The 18,563-nt window shown below is 43.4% G+C and overlaps 1 protein-coding gene across 1 annotated transcript in view; it reads left to right on the plus strand.

The window, feature by feature from the left end:
• LOC147901543 (putative serine/threonine protein kinase IRE) overlaps nucleotides 1–18,563 on the plus strand; it is a 65,780-nt gene extending 47,217 nt beyond the window's left edge. The window contains exons 13-17 of the mRNA XM_087375352.1: nucleotides 52–103; nucleotides 5,176–5,232; nucleotides 16,262–16,438; nucleotides 16,559–16,636; nucleotides 18,025–18,563. Of these exons, the coding sequence (XP_087231478.1) occupies nucleotides 52–103; nucleotides 5,176–5,232; nucleotides 16,262–16,438; nucleotides 16,559–16,636; nucleotides 18,025–18,114 (454 nt within the window). The 3' untranslated portion in view covers nucleotides 18,115–18,563. The remainder of the gene's footprint in view (nucleotides 1–51; nucleotides 104–5,175; nucleotides 5,233–16,261; nucleotides 16,439–16,558; nucleotides 16,637–18,024) is intronic.

Here is an 18,563-nt window from a genome sequence, read left to right on the forward strand (position 1 = left end):
ATTTAGATGTTGATGATTGGACTATGAACTTTGACCATTCTTTGCCTACAGACTTCTGATTGCAGATCCTCGTCTGCGGCTTGGAGCACAGGGAGCTGCAGAGGTACATCTCTATTTCTGAGCTACCTTAGATGATAAGGGTCACTGACTGTCATTGGAAATTTGTTTTACATCTGTAATTCCTGTATCTAATGGCTCGGGTGAGAAGAGTTCCACTTATTTTGTTTTATTTTAACATGGGCTGGTCTGTCTTCTGCTGGGATTGAAAGGCTTTGAGATTTGAGTAGCCTTAGATTATTAATGGTTTGGTTGAAGTTTCTTCAGGAATGCTGTAAGGTCTTCTTAAATTTCACTAGGCACAATTGTGATGTTGTGTCTTCTCACTGGTGGGACTTCAAAACAGCAAGTTGTGGTGTGCGAACACCCTCCAGACTTCAGCTTAAGCTAAGGAGAAGGAAAGTTCCTTGTATATTGAAAGTGCTCTTTCTGTAGATAATGAAAGGCCAGCAATATATCAGAATGGCTATGATCAAAACATGAGGGCATGTTGAAGCTCAAGAATATGAAAAACATCAAACTGAAGTATCTTTCTCCAATAAAAATCCTTTTGAGTGAGAGATTCTCTGAACAGGATATGCCAAATTAGCTCCCTCTTTTTTGGGGGGAGCCTAATCTTAACATGTCTGTTTGAGAATTTCTGCTACTCACCTAAAAGAAATTGATTTGGCAGTTCATGAGGTGACGTGTGATGAGTTAGAGGCTCTTTGGGAGGGGGGATCCTTGTTGTGAGATGTGATCACCTCTTTGCAAGGGCCTTTAGAAAATGTAGTCTGCAAGAACCTCTACTTAAATGGGGAGATGTGATGTAAAGCTCTTTGGAAGAGCCTCTACTTGAATCACTAGAAAATGTAGCTTACTAGCAACCTAGCTTTTCCAGCCATTTTTCGTGGGCTGATGTCAGATTTTGTCAGTTGTCTAGTCTCCATTAATTTACTTCAATCAGGCACACCATTTAAGCACGTGACATGAAATGGCCACGCTTTGGAGCATTTAATAATAGAACTTTCCATGAATTTTGGCATGTCAAGGACAACTAAGCAATGCATACTTGCTGCATTGCTTTTCTAATTTGACTCCAATGGAAGGGGGTGATTCCAGAAAAGAGAAGAAGAGAGTTGATTGGGGGTAAAGTCAAAGGATCTCAACTGGAAAATTTAATCGCTTAAGGAATTTCTCTTTGAAAAACTTGCATATTATTCTTGGCTAGGCACATATCCGCAATTTGTAGTAAGCAGTTGGTCAAAGGTTGGGGTTAAGTCAAGTTTTATAGTCGTGGTAACGAGCCTTAAAAGCGGGGTCGTGTACAATAAATGCTTACATTATCTAAATGTAATCGCAGAAGAATTTTTAGAGGCACCTTTGATAAGACATTGATTAAACTTAAAACTTATGCCTAATTAGCTCAACTTACGAGTAGTAAAAGGCAAAATGATTCTAAATGAAGCACGCACTTTCAGGATTTAACCAGTCTGGCTTCTGGCACACTTCTACTGCAATTGTGCTTTGTCAATCTGCAAACACCCTATTTCTCAAGTTTTGCAAATCCAACCAAAGAAAGGAATGCATTCACAATATAAGCACTTCTTTTGATTCTCTCTCTTCTTCTTGTTCTCATTGTCAGGACGTCCTCGTTGTCACCGTCGGCATCCTCCTTTTTTTGTGGCTTCCATTTGCCACCCTTGGTCTTCGCTATGAGAGCCTTCTTGTTGCCATCGTCCTTGTTCTTCCCATCGTACAACTTCATTTGAACTTCTTTTTGAAGCAACAACAGATCCAACTCCTTGAATGTGAGTGGCCTGGTTCGTTCTCCAGTGGCGAGAGTCGTCACCAACCCTTGGTTGCTCTTTGGAAGTTTACTGACCAGATGCATGGCTAACTGGTTATTGTCCATCTTCTGACCCACAGGTCTGAGTTGATCTCTGAGAATCTTTACCCTCACCAGGAAGTCGTGGACTGACTCTCTTTCATCTATTTTAAGGTTGAACAGTTGGTTCTGAAGCATGATAATCGTCCCTGCGTCCCTGGTGTCGTAGAGTTCCTGCAGGTCTTCCATGTCTCGTGCATTGTGTCCGCCAACTGGATGTGAGGTATCACTGATCCGCAGTTGTCCCACTGATCATGGAAAGAGCAACTGCATTAAGGTCCACTCTTTCGCTTGTCTGGGTCTGCCGGCATAATAATTTTCCTCTAGGCGTCCATCCCATCAGCAGGTTTTGGCTGCATGCCTCCCGTCATCTCCCAGATCTCCCTGGCCACTAGATGGCTCTAAAGCTCTACTTTCCAAATTGGAAACTGGGTTCGGTCTAGCTTCCCCGTATCTCCGAGGTTCAAAATGAGTGGGCTGGACCATGACTTGGTGTAAATGACCTGAAGTCTATTGGCCTATCCTGCAATAATTACAAGCCACACAATCACTTCTGAATGTGAGAACTCCCTCCTCCTCAGCAAGGACTCCACCCTTCAGTTTGAAGAAGGTTCCCGGTCTTCGTTGTCGTGGGCTTTGTGTGACGAGCAAGGCTATCCTTGGATGATAACCTTTGTCTCTGATACCATTGGTAGAAGACGTAGAGGTAGGTTTGTTGATTAGGGACAACACTACTCTACGAACCCCGAGATCACAAGACTAATGTAGAACACCACTCATATACATGTGCTTTACTTGAAAGGAAGAGGACAATCCAGATCTGAAAGAGTACTCAGATGTATAGCCAAAAAGCAGAAATATATATAGATGAATTTCAAGTACAAAATTTTGCCCAAGTATGTATGAACACCTCTGGAAATGACCTCTGAGGTATGGTACCAAAACAGACTCTGTTTTGCTGCACCCTCTGTAGGAAACTCTTCCTCTCTGCCATGCGCCAGGGGCTTCCTTATTTTGCAGCGGAGAAGGCATGTCATCTGGAGGCATTTTATGCACCACCAAGGGACACAACGAAGCCATATGCCCAAACTTTTTGTGCTCAAAGCATGCTCCTGCAGAAAGACCCCATTGGAGCCTCTAGAATGCACTACCCATAGCTACATTATTAACCTTGACGGAGTAGATTCTAGAGTGGGAATATCCGTATCCAAGAGAATGCAAAACCTGTTAGAATTGCCATTCGGGCATGGGGGACAGACCACTTTGCATAATGATGCTGCAATTTTTTGTAAAAGTGAAGCCAGGCATTGTGGAAAATCCACCACCACTAGCTAGACTGGGCAACGATGTCTTATCAATGCTTGGTAGTCCTAAGTAGGCAACCAAGGTAAGACATGCACCATTTGCTGCCAATGAGTGGAGAATGCTCTAAAAGCATTTGTTTATGCTACTCATTAGCCATGATAACTTCAAAAAAACCTTTTGCTGCATAATGCACTTTACAGACAAAACAACCTCCCAAGGTTCGGCATCAACCAATTGCCCACATTAGCTGCAACAGGCATACGACTAGGGAAATTTTTTCAAAAACACAAAAGAGTAGAGGAAAACACTCACAAATGAGGGCAGCAAGACAAAGCAAGGGGTCGAAGGATATAAACAAGGGAACACACTGAAGGAGTACACAAAAAACTCGCGACAAAAAAAAGAGGAAGAAAGGTTAGGGAAATTGCCAAACGAAGGGAACACTATCAAAAGGGCTGATTGGCAATATTATTAGTACTATGTTTGCAAGAAATGAACCCATACTAGGTAGGGTGTAACCCTCTTGCAAGAAATTTTTGATACGGCTCACTATCATCTTAGCAACCATCTTATAGATGAAAGCATGAGTGTAATGGGCCTCCAATATGCAAAAGATTCACACCAATGTTTCTTGGGGAATAGTTTCATCGACGCTTTCTTCCAGCTAGCTAGCATTTGTTGTATTTCTCAAGCATGATTACCCATATATAATAATTCAACTGAAATGGCATTCCAACATTGCAGAAAGAACCCCACTGTAAGACCCCATCCCAACGCGGGGATTTCCATTCGCCACATGATCTGATGGCATCTTTCAATTCTCCATCTTTGAAATCAAATTGTGTGGCTTGATGATGAGACATAATTGGGCCAATTGTTGAATAATTTACTACTGTGCAGAGATTACATCATGTGACAAAGGAACAACATTCCCAAGGTGTCTAGCAAAGTGAACAACACATGCCACAAAGAAAGACATTTTGCCTCCAAGGATACTGCTGCATAGCTTGCTAGATTAATGCTCTACTATGCAACGATTGCGGGGCATAGATTGAGGCAAACTCGAATTATTTTCCATTTGAAAGACATCGCTTAACAATCCACATTATGCTGAAGAGCATGTTTCACAAGAATTACCACTCCAGAAAATGAGTTGTCTCCTGCATAGAAAATGTCATTTCTTTTAAAATGACTCGTCTGGCCTGCATAACCATGCTGATTATGCTCCTATGTAAGGCCATTATATCAGGATGTAATCTCTTGACATATGCCATACAATTTTCCGTTTTTGCAATTCGCATAACCCGGTGAATTTTGTGAGTCAAACATTTTATTTGTGCGAGTATATTCACATATTTACAGATATGTATAAACTCTATCACACAAAATAGTGTAATCAAGACTGCATGTCAATATCCAGATCCAAGACATGATCTTGCTGTGACACCAATCCTGTGGGATAGGCAATAACAAGGCAACTCCATCTTCCGAGAAAAGAGTACAACTCGCTGTCACTGCAGCCCAAGTAATACCCATGCTAGAATTTTGAGCAAGGGTATGCCCATTAGATGATGGACCTCCGACCAATCCATGTACGAGGCAGAAGAGTCCTCTTAGTTGAGACTATTTTCCTCGAGGTCTATCAACCTTTGTTTGAGGTTTTTTTTCCTTGGCTTCTACTTGAGCTGTAGAGGGCATTTGATCATTAGAATTATTAGTAGGAGTGACTTTGGCTTTTCCTTTATATTGCAATAGCTAGACCCGTTTATTGATTTTATTTTTAAGACTAGAATTGCCAGTGGCATCTTTTTTTGCACTGGTGTAGGCATTGCATGCATATCCAAAAGCTACACGTGCTGGCAATCGATAATGGAAAGTTACTTGAAAGAAGACATGGGTTCTCAATAGAAGGTGATGGTCTGAATGCTTATGTTTCTTTCTGGCAGGTGAAAAGGCACCCGTTTTTTAAGGACGTGAATTGGGATACATTAGCGAGACAAAAGGTGATTCTGCATTCTGTTTTGTTTCTAGATGTTTATTTTACCAATGTGAATTGGAGTGCTCTCTCTCTCTCTATATATATGTGTGTGTGTGTTCTTTAGCGAGCTATACTGTCTACTTGTCTTATACTGAGATTTTCTGATTTTCTATTGGCTGATCTCTGCTTTGGAGACAGTCTTTTTGTAGTATAAAGTTACATGTATTTCACTAAAAAAAAAGTGTGTGTTCTTTAGAGAGCCTACTTCTTCCATGTTCTACTATTTCCACATGTCGCTTAGGCAATCCTTTTGTGATTGCCTGTCTGTTCGTGAGAAGGATTACACTGTTCACTTGTCTTACAATGAAAATTTTCTGATCTTGTATTTTGCTGCTCTCCACTTTGGGAACAGCCTCTTGTAATATAAAAATACATGGATTTCACCAAAAAAAAAAGTGTGTGTGTGTGGGGGGGGGGGCGGGGGCGGGGAGGGGGCAAAATTCTCACCCAAAAAAAAAGTGTGTGTATTTGGGGCAGCAATGAATATACATTCTTCTTAATGAAAGTTTCTTTCACAAAAAAAAAAAGTGTCTGTGTGTATATTTTCTGATCTTGTATTTGCTGGTCTAGTTTTGGGACAGCGTCTTGTAATATAAAACTACATGGATTTCACCCTTAAAAAAAAATCTGTGTGTGTGTGTGTGTGTGTTGGAGGCATCACCTTGATGAAATGGGAATCGAAATGTAACATCAAAAATTTGTGTTTGGTATACTTGGATGGATGCCTTGCATTTGTTCTTCAGTACTTATTGGTGTCTCTATCCAGAGCACTTTGATTTGTTTGCATTTTTTAAAAATCATTTTTGTCTCAAATATTGTATTAAATCCCCAGTTATTCAGAATACATCTTCCCGGCCATGTTGTCCTGTTCAGTCTACCCAGGTGTATTGCTTCTTAGCCTAATCAAGTCAAGCCTCTTTGGCTGGCTTTGATTGAGTGGCCCTGATTCCTGTATAGTTGGTACTTCCCTTTTCACAAATTGTTTGAATGGGCATTTGTCTCACTAAGAACTGTGATATGCCTTCAACACTTCCCATCTTAATGCACGAGCCGTTCTCTTTCTGGATTATTGGGCTGCTTTTAGCACAGCTCTTGGCCTTATCCCACATCTAGTATTACTGTGCCTATTTATGAATGCAGTAAAACTGGTTGCTGCCATGTGGTAAAACTTCATCATCATGGCTTGAGTTTTGCTTTGGTAAGTGGGTGTGTGAGACAAAATATCTCATCATGTGTGTCTATAGATGTAAGAAATTAGTTTTGTCATGGATAATGCCAATTTTTGATAACATGTCTTTATCATACACTCTGCAGCTTTGAGCTTTTGACAAACTCAATATGAAAACTTTTGTATAGATGGTGTTGGAATATGAAAACATGGGGGAGGATGACTTAGGGGACCAACAAGAAAATATTAGAGCTGCCATGTGGGCAGCAGACTGCCTGCCACATGGTCAAGGTATTGTACCTTGTTGAGAGCTCATATGGAGCTCATAGTCCAAGATTTCTTGAAAGACACTTGGCCTTAAAGATCTGTGTGGATCAGCCATTGGGATCTCATTGTTCTAGTGGGTTGCTTGCTTGTGGATATTGCTAGAGGGTATGTCACGGGGATGTGAATTTCACGTGCATCTAAATCCGTGGCTACTCCCATGGATATTTTGGCTGCGAGGGATTGGCCTAGAGGAAGCGTCTACTTTCTAGAATTCCCTACTGGCCGTGGGAACTAGCCTAGAGGAAGCATCAACTTCCTAGAAGTCCCTAGTTCAATTTCTAGAGCACTCATCAAGCTCAACTGCTGGGTCAAGGCAAGGCTGAGAGGGGTCTAAATGTTGGGCCCAAGGAAAACCAAAGTTTCATTGGTTGGAGAGGGTTAGAGATTTAATGTGGGGGGCAAATCAATGTTGTCATTGGTTTTGGGCATTAGACTTTAATGAGGAGCCACGAAGCAATTTCTTATGCAAGCCTACCTACCCTTCCTCTCATCCCAAGCCTAAGGTACAGATTTGGATGTCTCTTTTGGGCGGCTGCTCTCAATTTCACACATTATGAGATGATAGTACGGCTGATTTTTGCTGCATTTTGACCTGAATTTGTGGCTGACACGTTTTCCAAGGCTGCTAGGTCTACTCCCTAGGTTCCGTACGAACTGTATGGAGCCTTTAGGGCGGTTGTGTGGAAGCAGTGCGGGCTGGTTCCCTTGTTTTTCCCCAAGTTGTACTGTTGTTTCTACCATTGGCACGCATTTCGAGGAGCTATTGCTGTTGTACGGATTGAATCTGCTGCTGTACGGGCTGTTTTGGAGCTGGCACACACTTCAAGGTAGGCGTTTGGAGCTGCTCGGGGCTTCTTGCTTCCATTTTGGGGTTCCCTCCTTTGCAGAACAGCTTCTCTCTCGTGTTTCCAGCTTCTACACCTGTGAGCCTTGCTCTTCCTTCTCTTTTCAGCTCTTAGAATCTTTATCCTCACTTTCTCTCTCTTTCCCCCTTGATTGGAAGCCATTTCTACACCCCTAGGGGCCTGGACAGAGGATAGGTGCAAGATACAGCTTGCCCCTTTGTCATGGACAGTGGGTGTGGATATTTTGATTTAGTTCATTTGTCCTTTGTAAAGTTTATTATTGCTCTTTTGTTGTTGGAAGCCCCCTCTTGGCCATTCAAGCTGTGATTGGACACCCAGTTATAGAGGGTGTAACCAGATTGGAGCCAGAGGGGCAGTGTGCGGAATTCTTCATGTATTGAGGTCATTTGCTTAGTGGGAGAGCTGTATTGATGTCGCCCTGCGAGGTCGGTTAGTGAATTGTGGGATTGCTAGACCCTTAGAAGGATAGTTTGGATGCATTAAGCCTTGAGGCTGTTTGAGCATTTGTTTTGTACTTGTGGAATGCATTGCCACTCTTGGTTGGACACAGATGTGAGAAATGCCTTAGCCTTTCCTGGCGATTGGGTGCTAGTGGGTGCATTGGAATTGGATGCATATTGAAGCCAAGTGCTGGCTTGTGCAGTGGTCTACTAGTGTAGCAAAGTGCAAGGGTGAGCCCTTGGTTTAAGAGCACTATTTTCCATTGCCAAAGCGATTAAGTATATACCGAAAGGGGCGCCAAGGTATTTGGGGCTGGTGTGGTGTCTCGTGTTTGGTTTCATTGAGCAGGGGCACTCTAGCCTCCATCCAGTTTCTGTTTCAAAGTTGTTTCTTATTGGTTTTATGGTTAATGAAGTGCTTGAAAGATGGCTGTAAATGACGTGGTTGCTAAGTTACTGCCCTTTAGTTATTGAAGGTCGGTTTCAGTGGTTCCATTGCCGGAACATCACCATCTTCCTATAGAGGTGGAGAAATCCCTCGTTGCATTCTAGTTATAGCCATGAAACCAGCAAGCATGTCACACCGTGGGAGGTCTTAGACTATCTCAAAGCAGGAAGAAGAAATCTTTGAGGAGGAGCACAGCACCAGTGAGGGTGAAGAAGATCAAGGATGGCATGTTCTTTCGTGGCATGCCACTGAGGTATCCCAAGATGAAGTTGATGAGGGGGGGAACACTTTGCGCTCTCTCTGCACCCAACAGCCAACCAAGTGCGTGCAGGAAAGCCGTCATGCCCTTCGAAATGCTTTGGCTTTAATAGGGCTTGACATGTATGCCGGAAACCCCTAGGCTCTACTACCAATGGCTCACTTTAGCCTACAAATAACTGCAGCTTGCTGTAGGCTATTACCCATATTCCGTACAAGTTCAAGCCCGACATCCCCAAGCCAAATAATCCGAGGGAACTCGGACCGCTCGCAGTAGTAGTGCAAAGGCCGCAAGTTAGGAGGCCATAAGACAAGTAATCGAATAGATTCTATCTAGATACAACAGTATGAACGCGATACCGAGGAAAACCCGATGGAAACCCCTTTGTTGAAAATGCAGTCGCCCTCTTTAAGATGAAATTGGCTAGTGCAGTGGGCACTTTGACACAGTTGACTCAGAATGTGGCTAGATATTGGAGGCCACTCCCCAGAGCAAAAAGGCAGCCAAGAAGAATGGCAGAAAGCAAAGGCTTATGCATAATGATGCACCTCCAAGTGGACAGCCACTCGTGACTCCACCTGGCATGGGGAATGCCCCACAAGGCAACAATTTTAGTCAGTAACTTATGGACAGCAACCCTTTCTCCCTCCAATGATGCACCCAGGGTATTTCCGAGGAGGGTCGGTCTTCCAAGCAATGGTAGGACAGCCCAGAGAAGGGCTCCGTATGCCTAGCACATACCTGGGGAGTCTTCAGCTAGGAATGCAAAATTTCCAGCAACAAATGATGGGGGTATGCCGGCTGCAAATGCCAACATGGTGTATGCAAACATAGGGATGCAGCCTGGAATGCAAATGAGGATGCTAGGAATGATGAGTGGTTCCATGAATATGCAGTTGATGCAGGGAATAGGACCTAGAATGGTCAATCCAGCTATGGGAGTTGGCAGTAATGCACACAGTTTGGGTTAGGAGATGCCACCTCCTTATTTGCAGCCACGTGTGTATGACAACATTGCACCCAAGGGCAAATTGAAAGACTACAAAGAGGGTGGGGCTACCTTAAAATTTGAGACATTCAATGGGACAGGACATGGTGAAGGCATTGACTTTTGTGCGACAATTTGATGCTGCCTATGCTGGTGGGAACGTCATGGAATCATCAAAGGTTAGGAAGGCAGCCACATTTCTCAAGGGCAATGCACTTCAATGGTGGACCAATTTGGTCTTGCAGGGTAAAGCCCCTAACACTTGGGTTGAGTTCAAGCAAGTCTTCTCATCCGCTTGATTCACCACCACTTTTGAAGTGGATATAATGACAGCATGGCATAAGCTGGATGTGGCAAACTTTAAGAACCTCGATGAGTACAATAAAAAGTTTTGGGAAGCCTTGCTACCCGTGAGTTCTCAGAGGCATGTGGAGCTGTCCAAACAGATCGAAAAGTATTGTTGTGGCTGCCAAAGGAAATTCGGGACTACTGCACCAAAACCAAAGTCTCCAATATGTTCCAACTGATAGAAAATGCCACGGCATCTTATCCTTTCTTGCAGGGGAAGACTTCGGGCTTCAAGGCTAGCAACTAGGAAGCACAAAAGTTTAGGGGCAGCAAGCAAGGAGGCTATAAACATTTTCGAAGAGTTGAACAGCCCATCAAGTCTAGATTTGTTGCAGGACAGAGGCGAGGGTCACTTCAAAAAAGAAATTGTCAGAGGAAGAGAAGAAGGCCTTGTATGATGCCAACAAATGTTTCATATGCAAGGAAGAGGGCCATCGAGCACATGAATGCCCACACAGAAGGAGGAAGTTTCCCTCATCGGATCAGAGTGAGAACAAGGGCGAAAAGAAGGATGAGCACAGGGGTAAGAAGCCTTGCTACCCGTGAGTTCTCAGAGGCATGTGGAGCTGTCCAAACAGATCGAAAAGTATTGTTGTGGCTGCCAAAGGAAATTCGGGACTACTGCACCAAAACCAAAGTCTCCAATATGTTCCATCTGATAGAAAATGCCACGGCATCTTATCCTTTCTTGCAGGGGAAGACTTCGGGCTTCAAGGCTAGCAACTAGGAAGCACAAAAGTTTAGGGGCAGCAAGCAAGGAGGCTATAAACATTTTCGAAGAGTTGAACAGCCCATCAAGTCTAGATTTGTTGCAGGACAGAGGCGAGGGTCACTTCAAAAAAGAAATTGTCAGAGGAAGAGAAGAAGGCCTTGTATGATGCCAACAAATGTTTCATATGCAAGGAAGAGGGCCATCGAGCACATGAATGCCCACACAGAAGGAGGAAGTTTCCCTCATCGGATCAGAGTGAGAACAAGGGCGAAAAGAAGGATGAGCACAGGGGTAAGAAGCCTTGCTACCCGTGAGTTCTCAGAGGCATGTGGAGCTGTCCAAACAGATCGAAAAGTATTGTTGTGGCTGCCAAAGGAAATTCGGGACTACTGCACCAAAACCAAAGTCTCCAATATGTTCCAACTGATAGAAAATGCCACGGCATCTTATCCTTTCTTGCAGGGGAAGACTTCGGGCTTCAAGGCTAGCAACCAGGAAGCACAAAAGTTTAGGGGCAGCAAGCAAGGAGGCTATAAACATTTTTGAAGAGTTGAACAGCCCATCAAGTCTAGATTTGTTGCAGGACAGAGGCGAGGGTCACTTCAAAAAAGAAATTGTCAGAGGAAGAGAAGAAGGCCCTGTATGATGCCAACAAATGTTTCATATGCAAGGAAGAGGGCCATCGAGCACATGAATGCCCACACAGAAGGAGGAAGTTTCCCTCATCGGATCAGAGTGAGAACAAGGGCGAAAAGAAGGATGAGCACAGGGGTAAGAATCCCAAACCCACGGATGGTTGTATGCCATATGTTACTAGAGCTATACAAGATGTGGATGCCACGGAGTTACGCAGAGCGTGGGGTAAAATTCATGACTTGATTCTTCTTTGATCCAGGGGCGAGAGCCAATTTTATAACGCCAGAGCTGGCTGGGAAATTGGGCATAAAGGCTGAAGATATGGGACCACTATGTGACACAGATATAGCTTGCCCAGGGCATAGTGAGTCAGTTACACCGATCATTGGGAAGCTCTGCATGCTCATTCAGACCTACGTGGACACTGAGGAGTGCTACATTATGCCGCTGAATGGGGGTGATGTTTTGCTGGGTATACCTTGGCACCATAGGAAGGGAGCACTTTTGGATGCCAGAAACAGAACTCTAACTTTGACTCACTGAGGGAAAACTTATGTTTTGGATGCTAAACTGAAGGGAGAATCTATCCTGGTTGTATCGGCTTCGGCCATTTCAAATGTAATGAAAAAGCTTCTTTCTGAGTACTTAGTTTTTGCTACAGAAAAACAGCCAGTAGAAGAAAACTGTAATTTTTCTAAGCTGGAGAAAGAGAGCACAGATTTACTTTTTCAGTTTCACGAACGTTTTTCTGACTCCCTACCATAGGAATTACCTCCAGAACACGCCCTGAGGACCATGCCATAGATGTAATTCCAGGTAGCAGCACACCAAACCAACCTCCTTATAGGGTTAGTGCAGCCCAACAGGAGGAGATAATGAATCAAGTAAAGGATCTCCTTGTTGGCAAAAGCCTCATTGGGAGACCATGGGATTATTGAAATATGTCCCTCATGGGGAGGTGTTTTGGATCCTAAGGTCTAAAGGACTCGTCATTGTGGATCTTCATTACTGGACCATGCTGGACGTCGCTGGAAGGCGCAATCCCATTGGATCATGCTAGAGCCAGCTTCTTGATTGGCCGGGTAAGTGGCAGAGCTATACATGGATGGCACTTGGTGCTTAGGCGGTTCTCAGTTTTGGCAACTTCCAATCAAGGCGGCTTGGATCAACGTGAAAAGCTAGGTCAGAGCCTTGAGCTCTTTCTCTTTGTCGTGATGAGAGTCGTTTACATTTCTGTGTAGAGCAGCTGCTCGTAAAGGTCGTAGGGTCCCTAGTCCAGTCAATTGTGTCATGTTGTAAAGCCAACAATCCACAGTAGTGGTGAGGCTATAAGAGTCGAGGAGTTCTCTCCCTCTTGGTTGATTAATTTTGCTGCGTCATAATCTGCCTCTCTTATTCATGAATTTGTATAAGCCGTGGTAATTTAGAATTGCTGCAGTCTATATCGCATGTGAGTTGATACGTAAGGTTGATTCAGAATCATAGCTTAGCTTGTATATGCAATCGTGATTCCAACACTCTTGGAGAAGGGTAACAATTCAGCCCAGCTCCTCGCCCTATTGTTTCCCGGTCTTGCTTGTGCAAAAGAAGGATGGCTCGTGGAGGATGTGCATAGGTTATAGGGCTCTGAGTAAGATAACCATTAAGAACAAATTTTCGATACCTAGGATTGATGATATCTTGGATAGGTTAGAGGGGTCTGCAATGTTCAGCCAGGTAGATTTGAAGAGTGGCTACCATCAGATCAAGATACGACCTGAGGATGTGCACAAGACATCTTTCAGGCTGGCTTGTATGAATTTCTCGTGATGCCATTTGGGTTGACAAATGCCCGCTGCGTTTTTAGAAAGCAAGACTTAGGCGGATGAAAGGAAAGGATAAGGTGTACACCAACCTGAAAATGCAATGCTATTGACCTTTCCAAGTCTTGCAAAAGATAAATGATGTAGCTTACATGCTGAAGCTATTATGCCATTGGACAATTCACAATGCCTTTCATGTGAGTTTGCTGAAGTCTTTCCAAGGAGATGTTGCCTGAAGTGGAGGAACTGGATGAGATTTTGGTTCTGGAACAGATTTTGGCACACCGTGAAAGGAAAGTCAGAGGTAGAGTTTCCAGAAGATATCTGGTTAAGTTTCAGAACTACTCAGCACTGGATCTGAAGTGCATGGAGGAAGGTGAACTGGCATATTCACCTAGGGTATTGCAGCTCTACCTCGAAGCAATTCAGCTCGAGCCCACTGCAGTACATGCTCATTCAGGTTCAGCAGAGCACAGGTCTGGAGCATTGCCTGGTGCTCGAGAGGGGGGTAGCACCCCGCTCCCTCATGAGACAGCTCACAGGATATCTAGAGGTTGCTTGGTGACACTACAGGTCTCACCCGAGGTATTGATTGTTGAGAATATTCTTCTATGGGATCTCTACGGTGACTGTACTAGTCACTCCACACAGGTGATGCATTGATGTATGGATTGAATCGCATGCTTTCCTAGACCATATCAGCATTACTGGTTGTATCATACAGATCATGTATTGTCCGATATGGGCTATTCATGCCTTTTCCATTGTTGTTTATTTGTTGTAATTTGCAACAACAAATGAGATTGTTTGCCGACTCAAGAGGAGGGTATGTCATGGGGTCGTGAATTTCAAGTGCATCTAAACCCGTGGCTACTCCCGTGGATATTTTGGCCGCGAGGGATTGGCCTAGAGGAAGTGTCTACTTCCTTGAATTCCCTACTAGCCACGGGGAGTGGCCTAGACGAAGTGTCAACTTCCTAGAAGTCCCTAGTTCGATTTCTAGAGCACCCACTAAGCTCAAGTGCTGGGTTAAGGCAAGGCTAAGAGGGGTCTAAATGTTGGGCCCAAGGAAAACCAATGTTTCATTGGTTGGAGAGGGTTAGAGCTTTAATGTGGGGGAAAACCAATGTTGTCATTGGTTTTGGGGGTTAGACTTTAATGAGGAGCCACGTGGCAATTCCTCATGCAAGCCTACATACCCTTCCTCTCATCCCAAGCCTAAGGTATGGATTTTGACGTCTCTTTTGGGCTGCCCTCAATTTCATGCATTCCGAGGTGATAGTACGGCTGATTTTTGCTGCATTTTGGCCTGAATTTGTGGCTGGCACATTTTCCAATGCTGCTAAGTCTTGTCCCTAGGTTCCGTATGGACTGTATGGAGCCTTTAGGGTGGTTGTACGGAAGCAGTGTGGGCTGGTTCCCTTGTTTTTCCCCAAGCTGTATGGTTGTTTCTACCTTTGGCATGCATCCCGAGGAGGTATTGCTGTTGCATGGACTGGATCTGCTGCTGTACGGGCTTTTTTGGAGCTGGCACACACTTCAAGGCAGGGATTTGGAGCTGCTCGGGACTGCGTGCTTCCATTTTGGGGTTCTGTCCTTTGCAGAACAGCTTCTCTCTCCTGCTTCTAGCTTCTACACCTGTGAGCCTTGCTTTTCCTTCTCTTTTCAGGTCTCACAATCTTCATCCTCACTTTCTCTCTCTTTTCCCCTTGAGTGGAAGCCATTTCTACACCCCTAGGGGCCTGAATAGAGGATAGGTGCAAGATAGAGCTTGCCCCTCTGCCATGGACAGTGGGTATGGATATTCTGACTTCCTTTTGGAGTTCATTTGTCCTTTGTGAGCTTTATTATTGCTCTTTTGTTGTTGGAAGCCCCTCTTGGCCATTCAAGTTGTGATTGGACACCCAGTTATAGAGGGTGTAACCACATTGGAGCCAGAGGGGCAGTGTGTGGAATTCTTCCTGTATTAGGTCATTTGCTTAGTGTGAGAACTGTATTGATGCATTGTCGGCCTGAGAGGACGGTTAGTGGATTGTGGGATTGCTAGACCCTTAGAGGGACAATGTGGATGCATTTCAAGTCTTGAGGCTGTTTGACCATTTGTTTTGTACTTGTGGAATGCATTGCCACTCTTGGTTGGACACAGATGTGAGAAATGCCTTACCCTTGCCTGGCAGTTGGGTGCATCTCTCTCTATGCACTTGTGTACACATTAAGGAACGAAGTGAGATTTCAGTTAGCACGCAAACATTTCTATTATCTTCTGCTGCTGGGAGTGTTGGCTGAATGTGGGCTTGTGTTAATACAATGGCCTATACTTATATTTGGTGTTGGCATTGATGGGGATGCCATTGGAGCTACTCCCTGCTATGTATGATGGATTTAGAGTTTTACCCTATGGGTGACTATCATGTGGTGAGGTGTGCTCTTTCCACTTGGCTTTTAGAGGTAGAGACATATTCAGAAAAATGGATGGATTCTCATGTGGATAAAACATGCGAAGCTTTGTTCAGTTGTTGGATGCAGTTGATTATTGATTTGAATAAGGCTGTAGTGAGCTACCTATCACTGAGAGTGGTCATGCATATGTATAGCCTCCCGCCTGTAAATAAAGCCTGATGCTTGCTTATGCCTATTGTCAGAATTACTTGCATTTGAAACAAGATGCTGAAGAAACCTTAAGCTTGCTAATGATTGTGGCCCCAAAAATCTGTGGATGAATTCATTCTGTCCCTTCACACTTATGTCTTGCACGGCCAAGAGTAGTCTGTCATAGCTGGAATGCCTATTTTCTGCTCCTATATTCGGCCATAGTTGCGTTAAAGCTGGATCCTCTGACCTTTCTGTTATATGAACAGTATGGCTGGCATTCTAGGATTTGACACTGCATTAGACATTTACACAGTCAACATCAGATTTTCAAAATGTAACATCAGACATGCAACAAGTTAGCCATGTGGGTTTTCGCTGTGTTTTGACAAAACACTACTGTATTTGCAGGCTGCATTCGTCCCTACCCCCGAAAGTGCTCATGATACAAGTTATTTCACCTGTCGCCCCATTTGGAATGCTGCAGAAGGCCTTCACAAGTCAGTGCATGAGACTGTTGGCTTCTGTGGTAATGTGGATAACAACAGTGGAAGTAGCAACTCAATGAGCAGCAGAACAGATGAGCGGGTGCTTAGCATATCTCTTTTCAGAGGAATGAATGATCCAGTTAACTGGAAACTTGCATTTTGAAATTATTGTGAATACAATATGATTAGTTATTGTGAATTGTTGTGTGTTAACTTTCAGATGGATGAGCCCAGTGACCTGGTGGAATTTTCAAGCACATCATCCTCAAAGTTTTCTTTCAGTAATTTTTCCTTCAAGGTAAATTGTAGTCCTTGACCTGTGAAATGTCAAATGTGCTATTTCTAATTCAACCAAAAGGGCTGTGTTCAAAAGATGTTTGGGCTCGTGAAAGGAGGTCCATTAGGCAAGCCTTTATTCTCAATTGGGATGTATCTTTGCCCATTTTTATAACAAAATTTGAACTCTAGTGTCGCCTGTGCTATTGCTTTGTGCCTAACAGATTTCTTTACACCGTAATTGAATTTCTGAAATGGCTGTTGCATAGAAAGAGGCGCTGAAAAATAATTGCTTTTGAAAGAGCAAATAATCCATGTAACTGGACAGGGTGAATGTATCTGTGGGGTTGACTCCCTATACACGGTAGGTTTTGAATTTCCACTTTACTTTCTGTGTATGCTTTTTTTCTCGCATACCGCGGGGAAAGGGGGGAAATCAGCAGAGTTGTTTCATACATTGTATCAGGAAAAGCACTGCCAGATATCTGAATATGTTATGAGGTGATGTGAGCTGTCGCTTGGTAAATTGAACAAATTGGTCTAGCATCTATGATTTCTAAGAGGGCTTCTTTATGATTGCACAATCAAATGATGAATTAGTATGTGCTTCAGTTTGCTGATGTAGCAAAAAGGCTTATTAAAACTCTTTTTCATCTTCATATATTGTGATAACTTATAATCCTTCCTTTTTTTTCATTGTATTGCCTATAATGTCTCTTTTAAGCCTTTTGCTTAATAAATGCTCATTTGGGAGAGATTAAAGCAAATTACTCTCTGCTCAACAGGTTACTTGTAGTTGATGAAGAGAATGTAGGCTCCTCTAGTTTTTATTAGCCCTCATATAAATGGATGCTCATGGGTGTGTGTTGAAGTTGGTGCATGTTTAAGAGCATAAGTTTTTATTACGGTCTGCAACTGTTAGCTGGGCACCGATGACATTGGTGAGGATGTCACGCTGGCTAGTTCCTGGTATCTCTGATGGAGTTAAAGGCTTTTAGCCTTGTGGGTCACTATAATGAGATTAAAACGGCACTCTTTATTTTGATTTTGTAGTGTAAGTTTGGACATGTTCCTAATTCATCTGGTTTATGTTTTGGCCGCATTGGCAAACACACAAACTTTGCCTTATGAAGCTTTTGTCCAGACTGCGGCCTGCTGATATCACAATAATCCTTTTTTATTTTGATTTTAGTGTAAGTTCGAATATCTTTATTTTGAGCCACCATGTTATCAGCTATGGCAGGCAAACTTGGCGTGATTTGAGAACCATGCCACATCTCTTTGGTGAATCTGACAGAAGAGAGATAAAAATTGTGAATTATCAGCATTAATCACCTTAATTTCCTTCAAAAGTGTCACCCTTATTACTCCATGGCATTGATTTAACCTTGGAACGGATTATGGCTGCAGAATTTGTCGCAGTTGGCCTCAATCAACTATGATCTTCTCATGCAAAGTGCCAAAGGCATGGTTGTGGAACCTCAGTATAGCTCAGGGTAAATCCCTCAGACCGAGCTCACTTCCAACGGTCAATTAGTAAATGCTTGTAAATATGTACAGCGAGAGGATATGCAGTATCACTATGATGGGGCCTTCGTAGTGCTCCAACTTTCACCAAATTGTGAAGATGCTGTTTGTAAATCTCCTGTCGTACTTGGAGACTCTGAAGCAAGCTCTCCAGCTACTCTCTGTGTACGACTGTATTTTGTCAGTCTGATGGTATATATAGATCATGTAAGATTTGTACACTTAATGCTTGATGTGTCCCAAAAGCGTTGCAGCATTAACCTGCAACAAGCATTGGGGATCTGTGGGGTTGTATGCAATCAACCCTGGTCACACATCAACTTGAAGAGCCGGCCTCTAAATAGAAGCTTAATTGTAAAAGAAAATATTGCTAATAGACAATGAGACTACATGAGTTATAAATCACAAGCCTTAATGTTTTG

The sequence above is a fragment of the Dipteris shenzhenensis genome, chromosome 5, assembly GCF_047967505.1.
Source record: "Dipteris shenzhenensis isolate YYH24624 ecotype China chromosome 5, Dip_SZ_1.0, whole genome shotgun sequence".
In the NCBI taxonomy this organism is placed as follows: domain Eukaryota; kingdom Viridiplantae; phylum Streptophyta; class Polypodiopsida; order Gleicheniales; family Dipteridaceae; genus Dipteris; species Dipteris shenzhenensis.